The 14,899-nt window shown below is 44.0% G+C and overlaps 1 protein-coding gene across 5 annotated transcripts in view; it reads right to left on the minus strand.

Annotated features, from left to right (window-relative positions):
- Positions 1 to 14,415, minus strand: part of SRPX (sushi repeat containing protein X-linked) — a 33,532-nt gene extending 19,117 nt beyond the window's left edge. Inside the window, exons 1-2 of one of the 5 annotated variants that reach the window (XR_009207556.1) lie at positions 11,289 to 14,415; positions 822 to 881 (exon numbers count right to left, since the gene is read on the minus strand). Coding sequence is in view for 3 of the 5 variants with exons in the window: in XM_040056174.2 (XP_039912108.1) it covers positions 822 to 881; positions 4,840 to 4,909 (130 nt within the window). In the remaining 2 variants the exon portion in view is untranslated. Of the gene's footprint in view, positions 1 to 618; positions 795 to 821; positions 882 to 4,839; positions 5,039 to 9,715 lie in introns of those variants that run through there. The other 4 variants (XM_040056174.2, XR_009207555.1, XM_040056175.2 and 1 more) reach the window with 4 other exon arrangements.
- Between the last annotated feature and the right edge of the window lie 484 nt (positions 14,416 to 14,899).

Consider the following 14,899-nt stretch of genomic DNA (forward strand, 5'->3'; position numbering starts at 1 on the left):
AACAAGACACCAATGCCCAGTATTTTCAAGTAATCAAAGTGAGGAAAACAATAGTATGTCCACAGATTAATTTACTAAAAAGAAACAGTTACCATTTAAGTGACAAATGAAATGCTATGTTTCTGTAATGTCTAGGCTTCTGAGCAATTTTGGCAGAGGAGAGTGATATTAAGACAAAAGCAGGCTTTTTAGAAAATGGACACAGCAAATGGAAGATGTACTGGCAAAAACCTTCTCACTCTTACTGAATGGCAAAGTCTTCTAGAATAGGGAAGAAAACCTGAATTTGCTTTATAAACATGCCCATCTGTTCACTCATCCAGCTACTTAATTTGGTTTTGGAATGCACATGTGCATTTATTAAACACATTTCACTTGTCATTTCTGGTAGCAGGTTAACCTGAAATACAAGCAATTTTATGGAAGGAAAAAAAGAAATGAAAATCGAGTTCTCTTGCATGTACTTCTATACATTACCATCAGTAAGCCCAGGTTTTGAGTCAGCTTATCATTGATGGTTTTGTTAGCATGTATGGACAAGAAAGAGAAGCTCTTCCTGATTTTCATAATTCAACAACCTGATCTCCCAGGAGCAAAAGCAATGTAAAAGTTACTTACTCGGGTGCATGAAAGAGCTGTGATCAATATTTGGTCTAATTTCCATTGTTAAAAACAGCAGAAATTAAATCTTGATCTAAATATCCATGAGAAAAAACATGGAGCTGGATCACCAAGATCGTACAATCCATGAAAAGAAAAAAGAATGAAGCTTTCTGTCAGCAAGCAGTTGATCCTCTTTAGCACATAAGCAAAGCATTCACCTTTGTATCTACTGCGTGCATAAACATCCTCATCATCTTCAAGGGGTGAATATCCCGATCCTACAATACAAAATAAGAGAAAAAAAAACAAACTGCAGCAAGAAAGGAAATATAAATTAAAAATAAAAGCAAGCTTTGAGAAAAGACATGCAAGATTAGGATGCAATAATCTACGCAACGTCATCAGCATGGGCTTCTCTGAAGCTCAGAGTCACAGCAGATCCACTTTATAGTGAATTTGGAAGGGGCATATTGACTTGAAAATCAAGTGAAATAGTAAATTTCAAGTGAAATAGTAAATTTCTCTCAGTGCTCCTAGAGCAACGTTGTGCAATGTTAAGTGGCACACGCCAAGTCACAGCTCCTCTGCTATGGGGAGCCCACCTAGCAGGTGTTCTACTGAGCAGAGCAGGTACAGCTGAAGGGCCTCATCAGAGGTTTCACTATAAAGTGGTTCCATAGTGTCAATGGCTGTTAACAGCCATCAGGCTAAACAGCAAAAGTAAAATGTAAATAACTCAAGTACAACCATCCTTAATGACCTGTTAGATCCTCACACCAAGAACACGACATTGAGGTACATGACCTGCAAACACAAGTCACACTCAAATCAAAAACATGACTTCGTTTAAAGCATTTTTTTGGCCTTGTTCAAAAAAAGAGACAACAAAGCTCCACATTTTTAAAACCCCATGCAATGGCTGAAAACTTAAAATAAAGGTAGAAGCAGATTTCTAAAAACCAGAAACCAGCTGAGCATTACTACTCAAATAATCCATCAATAAAACAAAGCAACTGGCAGGAAAGCCGTCAAAATTCCCTAAACAACCCTTATCTAAAATTACCAACTTTGACCACTAGGCAATGAAGTCTAGTCTAAATTCTAGCTAAATCTTTTCTACAAAGAAGGGCTCATACAAATTCCCCCTTTGAAATATTCTTCTAAAAACTTTACATGCAATAGGCAGATATTCAGGGTCCACAGGAGCTCCTCACATGGTATCTCAAGTTACAACATCTGGAGTTATTATTTCATCACCTTTTGCTGACATCTAAGACTGGTCCGTACAAGCTGCTGCCTAAAGTTAGACAAAATTATTTAATTCAGGCACCTTAACTAGCTACTGATTCCATGTGCAAAGCATACAACTGTTCAGCAGAAATCAAACCGTAGAGTTTGATTTCTGTCAACAGACTCTATTTCTTATTAAAAAACAAAACAACTGCCCAGAAAATGGTGAAACTTGATATCCTCCTCTACCAGACTCAAGAAAACCCAGCCCATGTATCCGCAGTTGCTCCATAGGAACATCTTCCCCTGAACTGAATCACTGATCCCTCCACCAGCTTGAGCTGGGACCTGAAGAAGTAAATATCCAAACATCTTCTCTGAAATTGAGGGATTTATACACAATGAAGTCTTTTTATCCCTTAGAATAATTTCTCTGGATGTTTTTTATTTATTGTTGAGGTTCCATTTTGATATCTAAACACTGACATCTGAGAGGCTTCTCAACATAAAACCAAACTTTTTTGCACTTGAAATCTGACTTCATAGCAAAAAGAGCAAGCTGTGATCCCTGAGGGCCTCAGGAAGACCTTGATATGTAAATGAATACCTCTCGAAGCATCCATTTTTCTGCCAGAAATTGGAATACTCTTAGCTAACTACTCACTTTGAGGGTTATAAAACTGTTACGTCAGTGTTATCACTAATAATTGTCCAAAGTTTAGTGTGCAGTGACTTTAGCATTTTAAATTAGTAAATCTTAGAATTATGTGAGCTCTTATGCATTTGCCTTTCCTTAGACAAGAAACAATTAAGTTTGAAAGCTTTTGAAAGTTTTCTAAGAAAAATCAGAAAGAAAAAAAAAAAAAAGTAGTTATTCACTACTTTTGCCCTAAAACAAGGCTCTCTTGATGGAGCTCAACATCTCCCATTTCCAGCTCATTTTTTACCTCAAAATGAGAAGCCAGTCAGGTCTCTTTCCTAACAATCAATGCTTTCTTTATAACCACAACAGGTTTGACTTGGGGAGCCATGGGAGAGGTGTTGCCATTTCATTTCCACTTTCTCAGCCACAAATCAAAGTGTTTCTGCTTCACATACATTCAAAACTGGCTACCAAGCCACATAAGGACAAAGCATTGTTCTCTGTTGAAGTGCTAAAATTATCCCAGTTAAGGGTATAGCAGGTTCTAGTCAAAAACAGGTGCGGACTTTGTTCGGGCAGATGCCAAACAAAATGCATGAAATAACACTTTAAGATGAATCTATGGATTTACATGATTCTGTTTATGTCAGGAAAGAAAGATTTCTTCATTCACTAAAATAAAATTCTGTCCCCATTGCAAAGGTTCACTTGTACAGGTCTGATGGCAAGATCAGGGCACAAGAACACATGAACAGCACTTCACATGCTGTTGTGCTATAAATCCTTTGTAACACAGAAAAAGAAGGAATGTGACACATAAGAGGCAGAAGAGCTAAGCACACTTGCTTCCCCAGGACTGACCTAGGAATTATTTACCTCTATGAGTTTAATTTAAAGAAAGCTATTAGACAACAGTACCGCACATTAAACCAACCTGAAACTCGTCAGTTTACTGCCCTGAAACAGGACAAATTCTGGAACACAAGTCCTGTAAGGAACTGCTAAGGGAGCTAGGGTTATTAAGCCTGGGGAAAACAAGGCTCATCACTCTCTAACTCCCTGAAAAGATGCTGTAGCCAGCTGGGGTGTTGTCACAGTGCCTTTCTCAGAGCAGCGGCTCCTTCCACCCAGGCTAGCTCTGACACTGCGATCAGTCGGGGAACACTGCTCTGGATTTTGGGAACCAAAGCAGCGGCCAAGGGGATTTTCCCCTTCTCACAGGAGAGACCTCACCGAAGACTGAGGGAGGAGTCGGACTCAGTTGGAGGGAAAAGTCCAAGGTGTTTATTCAGTCCCACCCAAAGACATCTGAACCTCAGGGAGTCCCTCCAGCTGAGCCACCTGGGGCAATGAGCTCCAGAATTAAATACAGAGAGGGACTAAGGGAGGAGACAAACCAACACTCAGTGAGGGACAAGGTGGGAGTGGAATAGGGTTGGAGGGACATTCAAAGAAACCAATGGGAACATAAAGGGAGGAACCTCCTCGGCTCCTGCCCTATCACTCGATGTCCTTACCTGAACTTTCCAGAAGCCAGGAGGAACAATCGAATGACAGGCAGGGGCAGTAGGAGGGACTGGGAGGAATGTGGGAGGATGGACAGGGAAGAGGGGCAGGGACAAAACTCAGAACATAACATTTCTCAGGAGAACAGGGGAGTGAGTTCAGAACAAACTATTATAATGAAAATAAATAACATAAAATACAATATAAAAATAAATAATACAAAGCACGAAACAACAGGGTGTGTCTGTTCTCCCAGGTAATAACCAACTGGATGAGAGAGAGGAAAGAGTCTCAGGCTGGGCCAGGCAAGTTTAAAATAGCTATTAGGAAAAAATTGCTTCACTGAAAGGGTTAAAAGCACTGGAGCAGGCTGCCAGGGAAGTGGTTGAGTCAGTATCTCTACAGGTATCTAGAAGATATCAAGGTGGCACTTAGAGACATGGTTTAGTGGAGTATTAAAGAGACACTTTCGAAAAATCACTTTACAACAGTAATTTTTTTGGAGCATAAGCCCAGATCTTCAGCTTCTGTAAACTGACCATACCCCAAAGAGCACCTGAAGAAAGTGTGTCAGGAAACAGGACTAGTAACTCATCACTCTGTCAACCTTAATGTACTTTTTATGCTTCTAAACTAAGGGATAATTCGCCTTCTAACATTCCTGATAAGAACCTTGAAGGGAGATTCTGAGAAAACATGGCATTACACCAGTGCAAAGTTCTGGCAAGGAAAACGGCGGTGAACACGACTCGCGGGGAAAGCAGAGCTCGGTGCTGTCATTTCTACACCGGAATGCAGAGCAGCGCCCCCGGCCCGGCCCGGCCCCGCTCCCCGGCCCGCCTCCGCCCCTTCCTCACCCTCGTATTCCAGGCTGGCCCGGGCGCCCAGCGCCAGCAGCGCGGCGAGGAGCAGCCAGCGGCTCCCCATGCTCCACACGGCGGCTCTGCCCGGCCCGGGGCTGCGCGCCAACAGCAGGAGCGGCAGCGGCAGCAGGACAGGAAAAGTGGGACGGGGATATTTCTCCGAGCGATCCCAATCTCCGCCTCCCGCTGCCCGGCCCCGCCTCTCCTCCCGGCAAGGCGCTCGGCGTTTGGGATCCGCCGGGGATGCGGGATCGCCTGTGCCGTGTGTTGTCACCTCCGAGGGGCTCCTGCTGCCCCCGCTGCCCTCCGAAGTGGCCTCCGGGAACCGCCCGGTGGTGCCCTGGCCCGGAGATGTGCGGGATCCCCGCTTGGTCCGTGAGCCCGGACCTGCTGCGCCGGCCCTACCTCAGCCAGGGCACCAGGGGCCGGGACAAGCGTGTCTGTCCAGATGACTTCCCATAGGATCACAGAACCAACTCAGTTGGAGAAGACATCTGAAGTCATCGAGTCTAACCTATGACCACCATGTCAACTATAACATGGCACTGAGTGCCACGTCCAGTCTTTCCTTCAATACCTACAGGGGGAGTGACTCCCCCACCTCCCTGGACAGCCCATTCCAATGTGTCATCACCCTTTCTGTGGGGGGAAAAAACAAACAAACAACTTCCTAATGTCCCTGCCCTGGGGCAGCTTCCACGGCCTCTCATGCTATGGCTCGTTGCCTGGTGGAAGAGACCCGCCCTGATTTTGCTACACCCTCCTTTCAGAGAGTTGTGGAGAGAAATAAGGTGCTCACTGAGCTCCTTTATTCCAGGTTAAACCCAGCTCCCTCAGCCTCTCCTCACACAACTTGCCAGCTCCAACCCTTCAGTGTCCTTCCTGAACTGAGGGGCCCAGAACTGGACACAGCACTCGCAGTGTGTCCTCACCAGCGCCCAGCACAGGGGGACAGTCACTGCCCTGCTCCTGCTGCCATTCCTGGCCCCTGGGCACACCTGGCTCACGTTCAGCCACTGCTGGCCAGCACCTACCTCCAGGGCCTTTTTCTCCAGGCACTTTTCCCAGCCATTCTTCCCCTAGCCTATAGTGCAAAGATCACAACATTTCCAATATTTTTAATGCTGCTGGGAAATGGAGAACAGAAAAAAAACCCCTAAAAATATAGTGATAATAGCCAATTTCAGCTGCAGGGCAGATATGATAGAGTAACAAAAAAGAAGAGAGCAAAATGACACTGTGTCTTGATCACACAGAAACAACATTAATTAAATGAACCCAGGCGGCATCTTCTGTAGTCTGCAGGTGAGGGCTGCTCTTGATACTGGGAGGAAAGAGAAAGCTCCTTTCACATGTAACCGGTCCTTCAAATCAGAGAAAAAGTGCTTGGGAATTCCTCCAATTTTCAAAAAATTCATCAGTTTATGTATGTGTAAGAACAGAATGACCAGCTTCCACCAGTAAGTCTGCAACACCTGGATTTAGTTCCTCCAGTGTTTCGCTTCCGAGTTTTACATTCCACAGTACCTGAAGGCATATCAAATATGTGAATTTAAAACCTTACCTCTACTGCAGCAAACTGAGGAGCTTCTTGGAGTATGACAGGCTAAGGTCACTCTAAGACCTCAGAAGTCTGGAAGAAGCACATAATGGGGCAGAAAAGGCACAAAATGGTCACAATATTCATATTTTGAGTGTTAAAATACTTGCACTCATTTTTATGATGGTACTAAAAATGGAAAGCTGGGGTTTTCATCTTGTTCTTTACTGGCTGAACATTACACCCCAGAGGTCTGCAAAGTTCACATTTAAAAACCATTTGTTCTGGTGGGACCTCAGTATTTGTTTAAAAACTGCCTGCACAGTTAGGTGTTTTGTTGCATCTGGTCCATGAAGCTTAATAAATACACATTTGTTTTGTTATAGAAATCCTACTATTATAGAATGGTTTGGATTGGAATGGACCTTAAAGCATTGAAACACAACCATTTTGCATTCAGCAATAGTTGTGCTCAACTGAGAAGCAGAGGATTATCAAGAAAATTGTGTCATGTTCCTGAATGCCAACCAAGTTAATAATCCTATGTGCAGCTTATTAGCCCAAATTATTAACTTCCAGAGAGGTTTAGGGATTTCTCTGCTCATATATATGGAAATACAGAGGGGTATAGCACAGATTTGAGTTTCCACCCACAGCCATAAGCTCCACTCAACTGTTGTGCTTCTATTCCTTGCAGGTGTACAGTCTTTCAGGCACAGAAAGTAATCCTGCACCAAGAAGATCCCCTCAGGACTGTACACACATTAATTCACTGTGTCCCAGTGTGGATTAAGATGCAAACACTGTATTTTAGCACAGGTTTTAACTTGCTTCAAGATAGATGCCTCATACAAGATCCCATCAAAGAACAGCTCTTTCAAAGTCACTCAAAGCACAACTGAAATGCAGAACAGAAAACTTCAGAATTATCAAGCTCAAAAGAGGTCAGAGATATCTGAAGTTTTCATGCCAGCAATAGCTTATGCTTTGTGAAGTAAAACTACCCAACTACACAGAAATCATGAATCAGATTAGAAAAATGCAACCATCGGTTCTTTTCCCAAAAGATAGTATCTTTCCTTCTTCCCTTGCCATCTGTGACCCAATGTGACCATGACAAAACACTGCAGCTGACACCAAGCCATGAAGGTGCTTCCAAATAGATTAATTACATGTTGAGAGAGCTATGGCTTTGCATAGAAGGGAGCAATCAAAATAAAACTTGTTTCACGGGTTGGCAAATACTGTGTAACAAAAAAAGCACTGATCCTGGCATAAGGAGTTTCCTTCACTTCAGTGAAGTCCTGTATCCAGAGGCAGGTAGCCATGCCCATGCTGTTTACTCTCAGAAAAATCAGCGAGATGGAAACTGCATGGATACAGAAGGTAGTGCTAGTCCAGAAAAGCTCTGTAAAATACAACTGAACTCTGCTTCTTTTTATGGACACGCATAGATATCTTAGATACAGCAAAACCAAAGCAAAACACTTTCCACCACTGATTTTGGTTTATTTTTCCCACTCCAGACTGGCAATAAAAAGTGGAAGTGGCTCAAGTGGCTCTGACTCAATGGCAGAAGTCCTGTAACACAGCTGCAGTCAAGGGAAAGCTGGCAGACAGAACAAGCTACAAACCCCTTTGCCAACACTTCCATATGATCCAAGAACCTTAGTGCAGTCCCAGGCTGCCCCTGCATACCTTGCTCCATTGCAAATGAATTTGCTTTCACTGTAATAATGTGTTTAAGTGTTAGAATGAGGAGTATGTTCAAATGCTGCTTGCAGTTTACGCATTTAAATGGCCAAATGTTGTTTTTTAAATACTATTAACTTGAAGCTGTTAAAGAAAAAAAAAGTTCCTTCATGAAAATGGTGCCCTTACAGTCAATGAAAACAAACAAGGCATTTCCAGAATACCAGTTCTGGAAATTCTAAAGAAAATTCCAGAATTCTAATCCTGGAAATTCCATTTCGCCCTGAATTGCTCTTGTGATGTGACATTTTGGGTGAGTCAATGGAAATCATTGGATTCAATAATGAGGATTTAATTTAATTTCAAGTTATCAAATGTATATACATCTACATATTGGGTTTTCAACAGAAAATTAAAGTAAATATAGACCAAAAAAAGTGAAATATATTAATGAAAGGCTTCTGCTATTGAAATAAAGTGTTGATTACTGTGGGGGGGGGGGGAAAAGAAGCTCAAAAGGCCAATAAAGATACACTTGGGAGTAAATATTGGTACAACTTCAAGAAAATTATGTCATCTCCTTTGTTGATCCATGTTTCCCACATAAGCCATGTGGCCGTATGAGCCACAAGGTGGCACGAAGATTAATCAAGAAGACGGGCTCAAGCTGGCAGCTTGGCTCAAAGGAAAAAATCTGAACATTATATACGTGAGTAGTGCCTTCAAGTGATACTGATTTTCAGCCTGACCAGTAAGTTGTTTTTTGTTTGTTTTGGCTCATTGCCCAAAGTTTTAAATAATGAGGAGCAGAAGAAAAGGAAGAGGTTAGCTTCTATGATTTTTTAAGCTTTCAAGAGAAGGTCCAAAAGACTCTTTCCTCCCTTTTAAAGAGCTCCACCTGAGTAATGATCTTTCAATAAAGTGAAATACATTAAAACAAAATAAAAACTCTGAAAAGACAGGCAAACAAAAGAAGTCACGGATCATTTGGAAAGGCACCTAGTTATGCCAGCAGGATAAGACTAACCGAGAGGAGATCGGAGAAAAATGTTTCCTTTGTTCAGGCTGTGAGGAATTAAAAGTTTGATTTCTGCTTAAAGCACTCCTCAATAAATAATGTTAAAAACTTAGTGGCAGCATCTCTCTATGATCAGAAACTGTCACAGGCTGTTACCAGAGAAAGGATGAAAAGCGTCATGGAATCCTAAAATGCAAATCAGTTCAGCTGAACGCAATGTACATCCTTTAATCAATAGGTTTAGGGAAGGTTAAGTGCAGCATTACATCCACACAAAACACAGCTATTTAGCTGCATACTGCAAAATATACTTGTTACCCTGAACACAGATATATTGTTATATGATATTGTTATCCTGAACAAATATATTTGTTATCCTGAACACAGATGTGTCTGTGCTTTCCTGTTATGCCTAAACTCTGGCTATGCTTTTGTCCTGGTTTAGGGCAAATTTGGGAGAAAACCCCTGAATGGGATCCCTCTGGGGAGCAAACCCAAACAGCTCCTCTCCTCAGCTGGTTCAGGAAAGAACTTCCACAAAGAAAAGTGGAAAAAACTATTTTACTTAACAAACAAAGTGCCTACAAGTACAAAGAATGAATAATATGAAACAATAAAACCTCTCGTTCTGGAGTGAGATGGCAAATTGAGAAAGTTCTTGCTGTGGGTGTAGCTCGGCTCTCTCTCAGTCTCTCCTCAGTCCCAGTCCCTCCGGCGCTGCTGGAAAATGCCGAGGTCCAGGCCCCGATGGGCCGCAGGTGCAGCCCCCAGTGCTCCCCTGGGTTTTCAGTCCAGAGCAGGTTTAAACAGTCCCAGGAAATTTAAAAAAAAAAAAAAAAAAAACAGTCCAGGAAACTTCTCTGCCCTAGCTAGCTAAAACTAACTAAAAGCAAAAAGATCTCTGTCTTGCAGTCTCTCCAAGCCTCCGCCGAACACCCTGTCCAGAGAAGCGTGGAGGAGTCAGGCAGTTTTCTCAGAACAAACTCCACGCTTCTTCTTGCTCCCCCTTTGCTCCCAGAACCAGTCTTAAAGGCACAGAACTCAATACACAGCACAAACAGAACAGATGATTGGGGATACAAGCATCATAAAGTCACCCTAGGACATTCCCTCCCTTAGCATTATATCATCACCTCACCAAAACTAATATATAGTCTAGCTCTACATACACTACACATACATGTATCTATATAAAAACAATATGCAATATACAGCTACATACAGTGGCAGTAGCATTTAGCACACAGTGATAGTTACACACGGTTCTCACCTAACAATCAAATCTCCCTGGGGTACACATCGTGTGGTTCCATCTTTCTGCATTATCCACCATGTGCAGCCTGGTCCCTGAGCAAAGACAATCCCATGGATGGGTTTGTCTGTGCTTGAAGCGGAATTGATCCAAACTGTCTTCCCTAACAAACCTCTTACATGTCCTACTAGGACTTTATCTACCATATGTAGGAGCTCAGATTGGGCAGGGCCTCCTCTGTTGGTGGAACCTTGGGTGTTAACTAACCAGGTGACCTTTGCTAGATGCTGCTTCCAATTTTTGCAAGATTCCCCCACCCAGTGCTTTCAAGGTGGTTTTTAACAGTCCATTTAACAGTCCCAGTATCTTGGGACTTTCCCTGAAGCTGGTGCATGATAGGGGATATGGTACACCCACTCAATGCCATGTTCCCTAGCCCAGTTGTTGATGAGGCTGTTTTTGAAATGAGTTCCGTTGTCTGACTCAATCCTCTCAGGGGTGCCATGCCTCCAAAGAACTTGCTTTTCAAGGCCTAGAATGGTGTTCCAGGCCGTAGCGTGAGGCACAGGGTAGGTCTCCAGCCATCCTGTGGTGGCCTCTACCATTGTGAGTACATAGTGCTAACCTTGGTGTATCTGGGGCAGTGTAATATAATAATTCTGCCAGGCTTCCCCATACTTATACTTGGATCATCGCCCACCATACCATAGCGGCTTCACCCGCTTGGCCTGCTTGATGGCAGCACACGTCTCACAGTCATGGATAACCTGAGAAATACTGTCCATGGTTAGATCCACCCCTCGGTCTCGGGCCCACTTATAGGTGGCATCACTGCCCTGATGACCTGAGGCATCAAGAGCCCATCGAGCTAGAAACAACTCTCCCTTATGTTGCCAACCTAAGTTTATCTTTGACACTTCTATCTTTGTAGCCTGACTTACTTGCTGGTTGCTTTGGTGCTCCTCATTAGCCCGACTCTTGGGGACATGGGCATCTACATGACGGACTTTCATAGGTAGCTTCTCTACCCGAGTGGCAATGTCTTTCCATTCATCAGCAGCCCAAATTGGTTTTCCTCTAGGTTGCCAACTAGCCTTTTTCCTCCTCTCCAGCCAATCCCACAGAGCATTGGCCACCATCCACGAATCAGTAGAGATGTAGAGCTTTGGCCACTTCCCTCTTTCAGCAATGTCCAGGGCCAGTTGAACGGCTTTGAGCTCAGCGAGTTGGCTTGACCCACCTTCTCCTTCAGTAGCTTGTGTTTTGTTGACCACCCCTTGGCTCTCCAGCTCACGGATCATCTTGTGGATGGGGATCACAGCATCTCGAGTTGTTCTGTACTGTCGGCGATGCACTGTTGAAGTGGCAATTGGCAGTCGATGCTTTTCCACCTTCAGAAGTCCTACAGCAGATGGGTTCTCTGATAGTCCAGGCAAGGTATTCAACTGCTTAACACCCTCTGTCTCTACAGCTGCCATCCCAAACACCCACCTGAATCCCTTTGGGTCTTTGAAATTCGCATTTTGGAGGGAGTCTATGCCCAAAATGCATGGGGCTTCTGGGCCAGTCACAATAGGGTGTTTCTTCCACTCATTTCCAGTCAGGCTTACATCAGCTTCCACCAAAGTAAAATCTTGTGATCCCCTTATCACACCAGCAATAGAAACAGATTCTTCCCCCACATGTCTTGATGAGAGTAATGTGCACTGCGCACCAGCATCAACCAAGGCCTCATATTTTTGTGGTTCTAATGTGCCAGGCCTATGAATCCACACAGTCCAAAAAATATGGGTTTCCCTAGCCTCTACCTGGCTAGAGGCAGGGCCCCTCTAAGCCTGATTATCCTTATTTACCTGGGTAACCGGAGCTGCTTCCTTCTTGGTAGAACTTCCTCTCATAGTCCTGCCTTCCAACAATTCACGCAGCCGTTGTGCCAGAGCATCAGTAGATTCTCCATCCCATCTTTTCATGTTTTCTCCACATTCACGCAGGAGGGACCACAGCTTAGTCCGTGGGATGCTTTTTCCCTCTCTATCTGGGGAACGTTTGCGTGTGGTGCTAGAACTTCTGACCTGTACTGCAGAGATTTGGAGAATGTCCTCTTTAATCTCCTCCTCGAGTTTCTTGTGATTCTCCTCCATCTTGTCTTTTAATTTCTGCAGACGAATTTCCAGAGCTGTGATTCTTGCATGTGTTGGACCATGCATGGCATCTGAATATGCTCGGAGCTTCTTCACCATATTAAGCACCGTCTCCTCTGTGTCATCCCTCTTCATTAGTGCTAAAGTAGAAGAGTATTCTTGTGGCCCAAGTCGTACAAGTTTTCGCCACATCACAAGCGTACATGGTACCAAGTCAGGGTTCCTAATGTTTAGGTCATCTGAGAAGACAATCTCTGCCACTGCCATTTCTCTCAAGCGTTGAATCCCTTGTTCAATGGTCTTCCACTGGGTTTGCTGCATATAGAGATCGTCTGCACACAGATATCTTTGTGCCACACTTCTCAGGACCCGTTCCCAGAGACTGCAAGAGTGAGCCTCCCTCATCATTTCTTGATCGATAACCGGATCATGTGATAGGGATCCTAAATGCCTTGCTTCAGTGCCATCCAGCATTGTAACATCACCTGCAGCATCCCAAAGACGGACTAACCAACTAATTATAGATTCATCAGGTCGTCGAGTGTAATCCCTTCTTAGGCCACGAAGGCCCTTCAGGGAAAAGGACTCAATAGTATCTCCTGATCTCGTAGCAGTTGGTCGGGCTTCTGATCTTGTGCCACTTGGTTCAGCTCCTGACTGGGTGTCAGGAGGCACTGAGGGTCCTTCACCTGGATCATCACCCACTGATTGATTGGTTTTGCACGTGTGCTTCTTTCCCTTCTTTCCCACAGCATCTCCCAGTGTCTTAGCCCCACTGTCTGGTTTAGCTACAGCCTGAGTAGCTGTGGGATTGGCTGCAGCCTGAGTGACTGATTTATCTCCCTGCTCCCCTGCCTCTGTCTGCTGCCCTACAGTATCTAGCAGTGTGCGATAAGCATATGCTAGGGCCCAGCTTATTGCAATGAGCTTTTTCTCCTTAGAGTCATCATGGCAGTTCTCCTCCAGATATTTCCCCACCTCGTCTGGGTTCTGAATTTGTTCACATGAAAATTCCCAAGCTGGGGGATCAGAAAATTCCTTCAAGGTTCGGCCAATTCTCTCCCATTCTCCACACCACTTAGGATTTTCCACACCTGGGTCTACTTCTGGGTCAGGGGTCTCATCAGCCCCTCTGGAAATCTCAGTCCTCATTCTAGAAAATCTACAAACCATATAAAGGAAGATCAATAGCTGAAATACCAGGAAAGTGGTCTCTTTAATATTCAGGGGACACTGAACATTCTCCAAAAGTGATGTAACCAAATCAAAAGAGAAGATGGAAAGGAGAGGTTGAAAAGCCTCAACCCCTACTCCTCGTCTAACAAACTGGGTGCAATTATTGATAAATCCCCAAAAGGTGCTGCTGGAACTAGGATGCAGGGTAGGACGAAGAAACCATAAACGAAACATATCTGGCACAAACTCCAGTACCTTTATAAACTTCCTGTAAACCATAATCACTGAGCCCAACAAAATAGCTATTCTAATTTGTGCATCCCTAGTGTAAAAGCTATGTGTTAGGGACAATATTGGAGCTATTTCCGGATAAGAAAACAAACCTAGGGACCAGAAAGGTATTAAAACCTCAAAAAAGCCTAGGGAACAGAAACACAGAAAGGACTCCATTCCAAGAGACATTAGGAATTCAAGGAGCAACATGGCTACTGACTGTTTTATCCCCACACAAAGTACAACCAAAATGCAATCAATAATCAATAGAAGTTTTTTCCACTCTCTTGAGCCCTGGGCTGGGCGACAATAAAAAGGAATTGCCCTGGTTTAGGGCAAATTTGGGAGAAAACCCCTGAATGGGATCCCTCTGGGGAGCAAACCCAAACGGCCCCTCCCCCCAACAGGTCTGGGAAAGAACTTCCACAAAGAAAAGTGGAAAAAACTATTTTACTTAACAAACAAAGTGCCTACAAGTACGAAGAATGAATAATATGAAACAATAAAACCTCTCGTTCTGGAGTGAGATGGCAAATTGAGAAAGTCCTTGCCGTGGGTGGAGCTCGACTCTCTCAGTCTCTCCTCAGTCCCAGTCCCTCCGGCGCTGCTGGAAAATGCCGAGGTCCAGGCCCCGGTGGGCCGCAGGTGCAGCCCCCAGTGCTCCCCTGGGTTTTCAGTCCAGAGCAGGTTTAAACAGTCCCAGGAAATTAAAAAAAAAAAAAAAAAAAAAAACAGTCCAGGAAACTTCTCTGCCCTAGCTAGCTAAAACTAACTAAAAGCAAAACAAGATCTCTGTCCTGCAGTCTCTCCAAGCCTCTGCTGAACACACAGTCCGGAGAAGAATGTGGAGGAGTCAGGCAGTTTTCTCAAAACAAACTCCACACTTCTCCTTTCTCCCACTTTGCTCCCAGAACCAGTCTTAAAGGCACAGAACTCAATATACAGCACAAACAGAACAGATG

This window comes from Hirundo rustica, chromosome 2, assembly GCF_015227805.2.
Source record: "Hirundo rustica isolate bHirRus1 chromosome 2, bHirRus1.pri.v3, whole genome shotgun sequence".
Classification (NCBI taxonomy): Eukaryota; Metazoa; Chordata; class Aves; order Passeriformes; family Hirundinidae; genus Hirundo; species Hirundo rustica.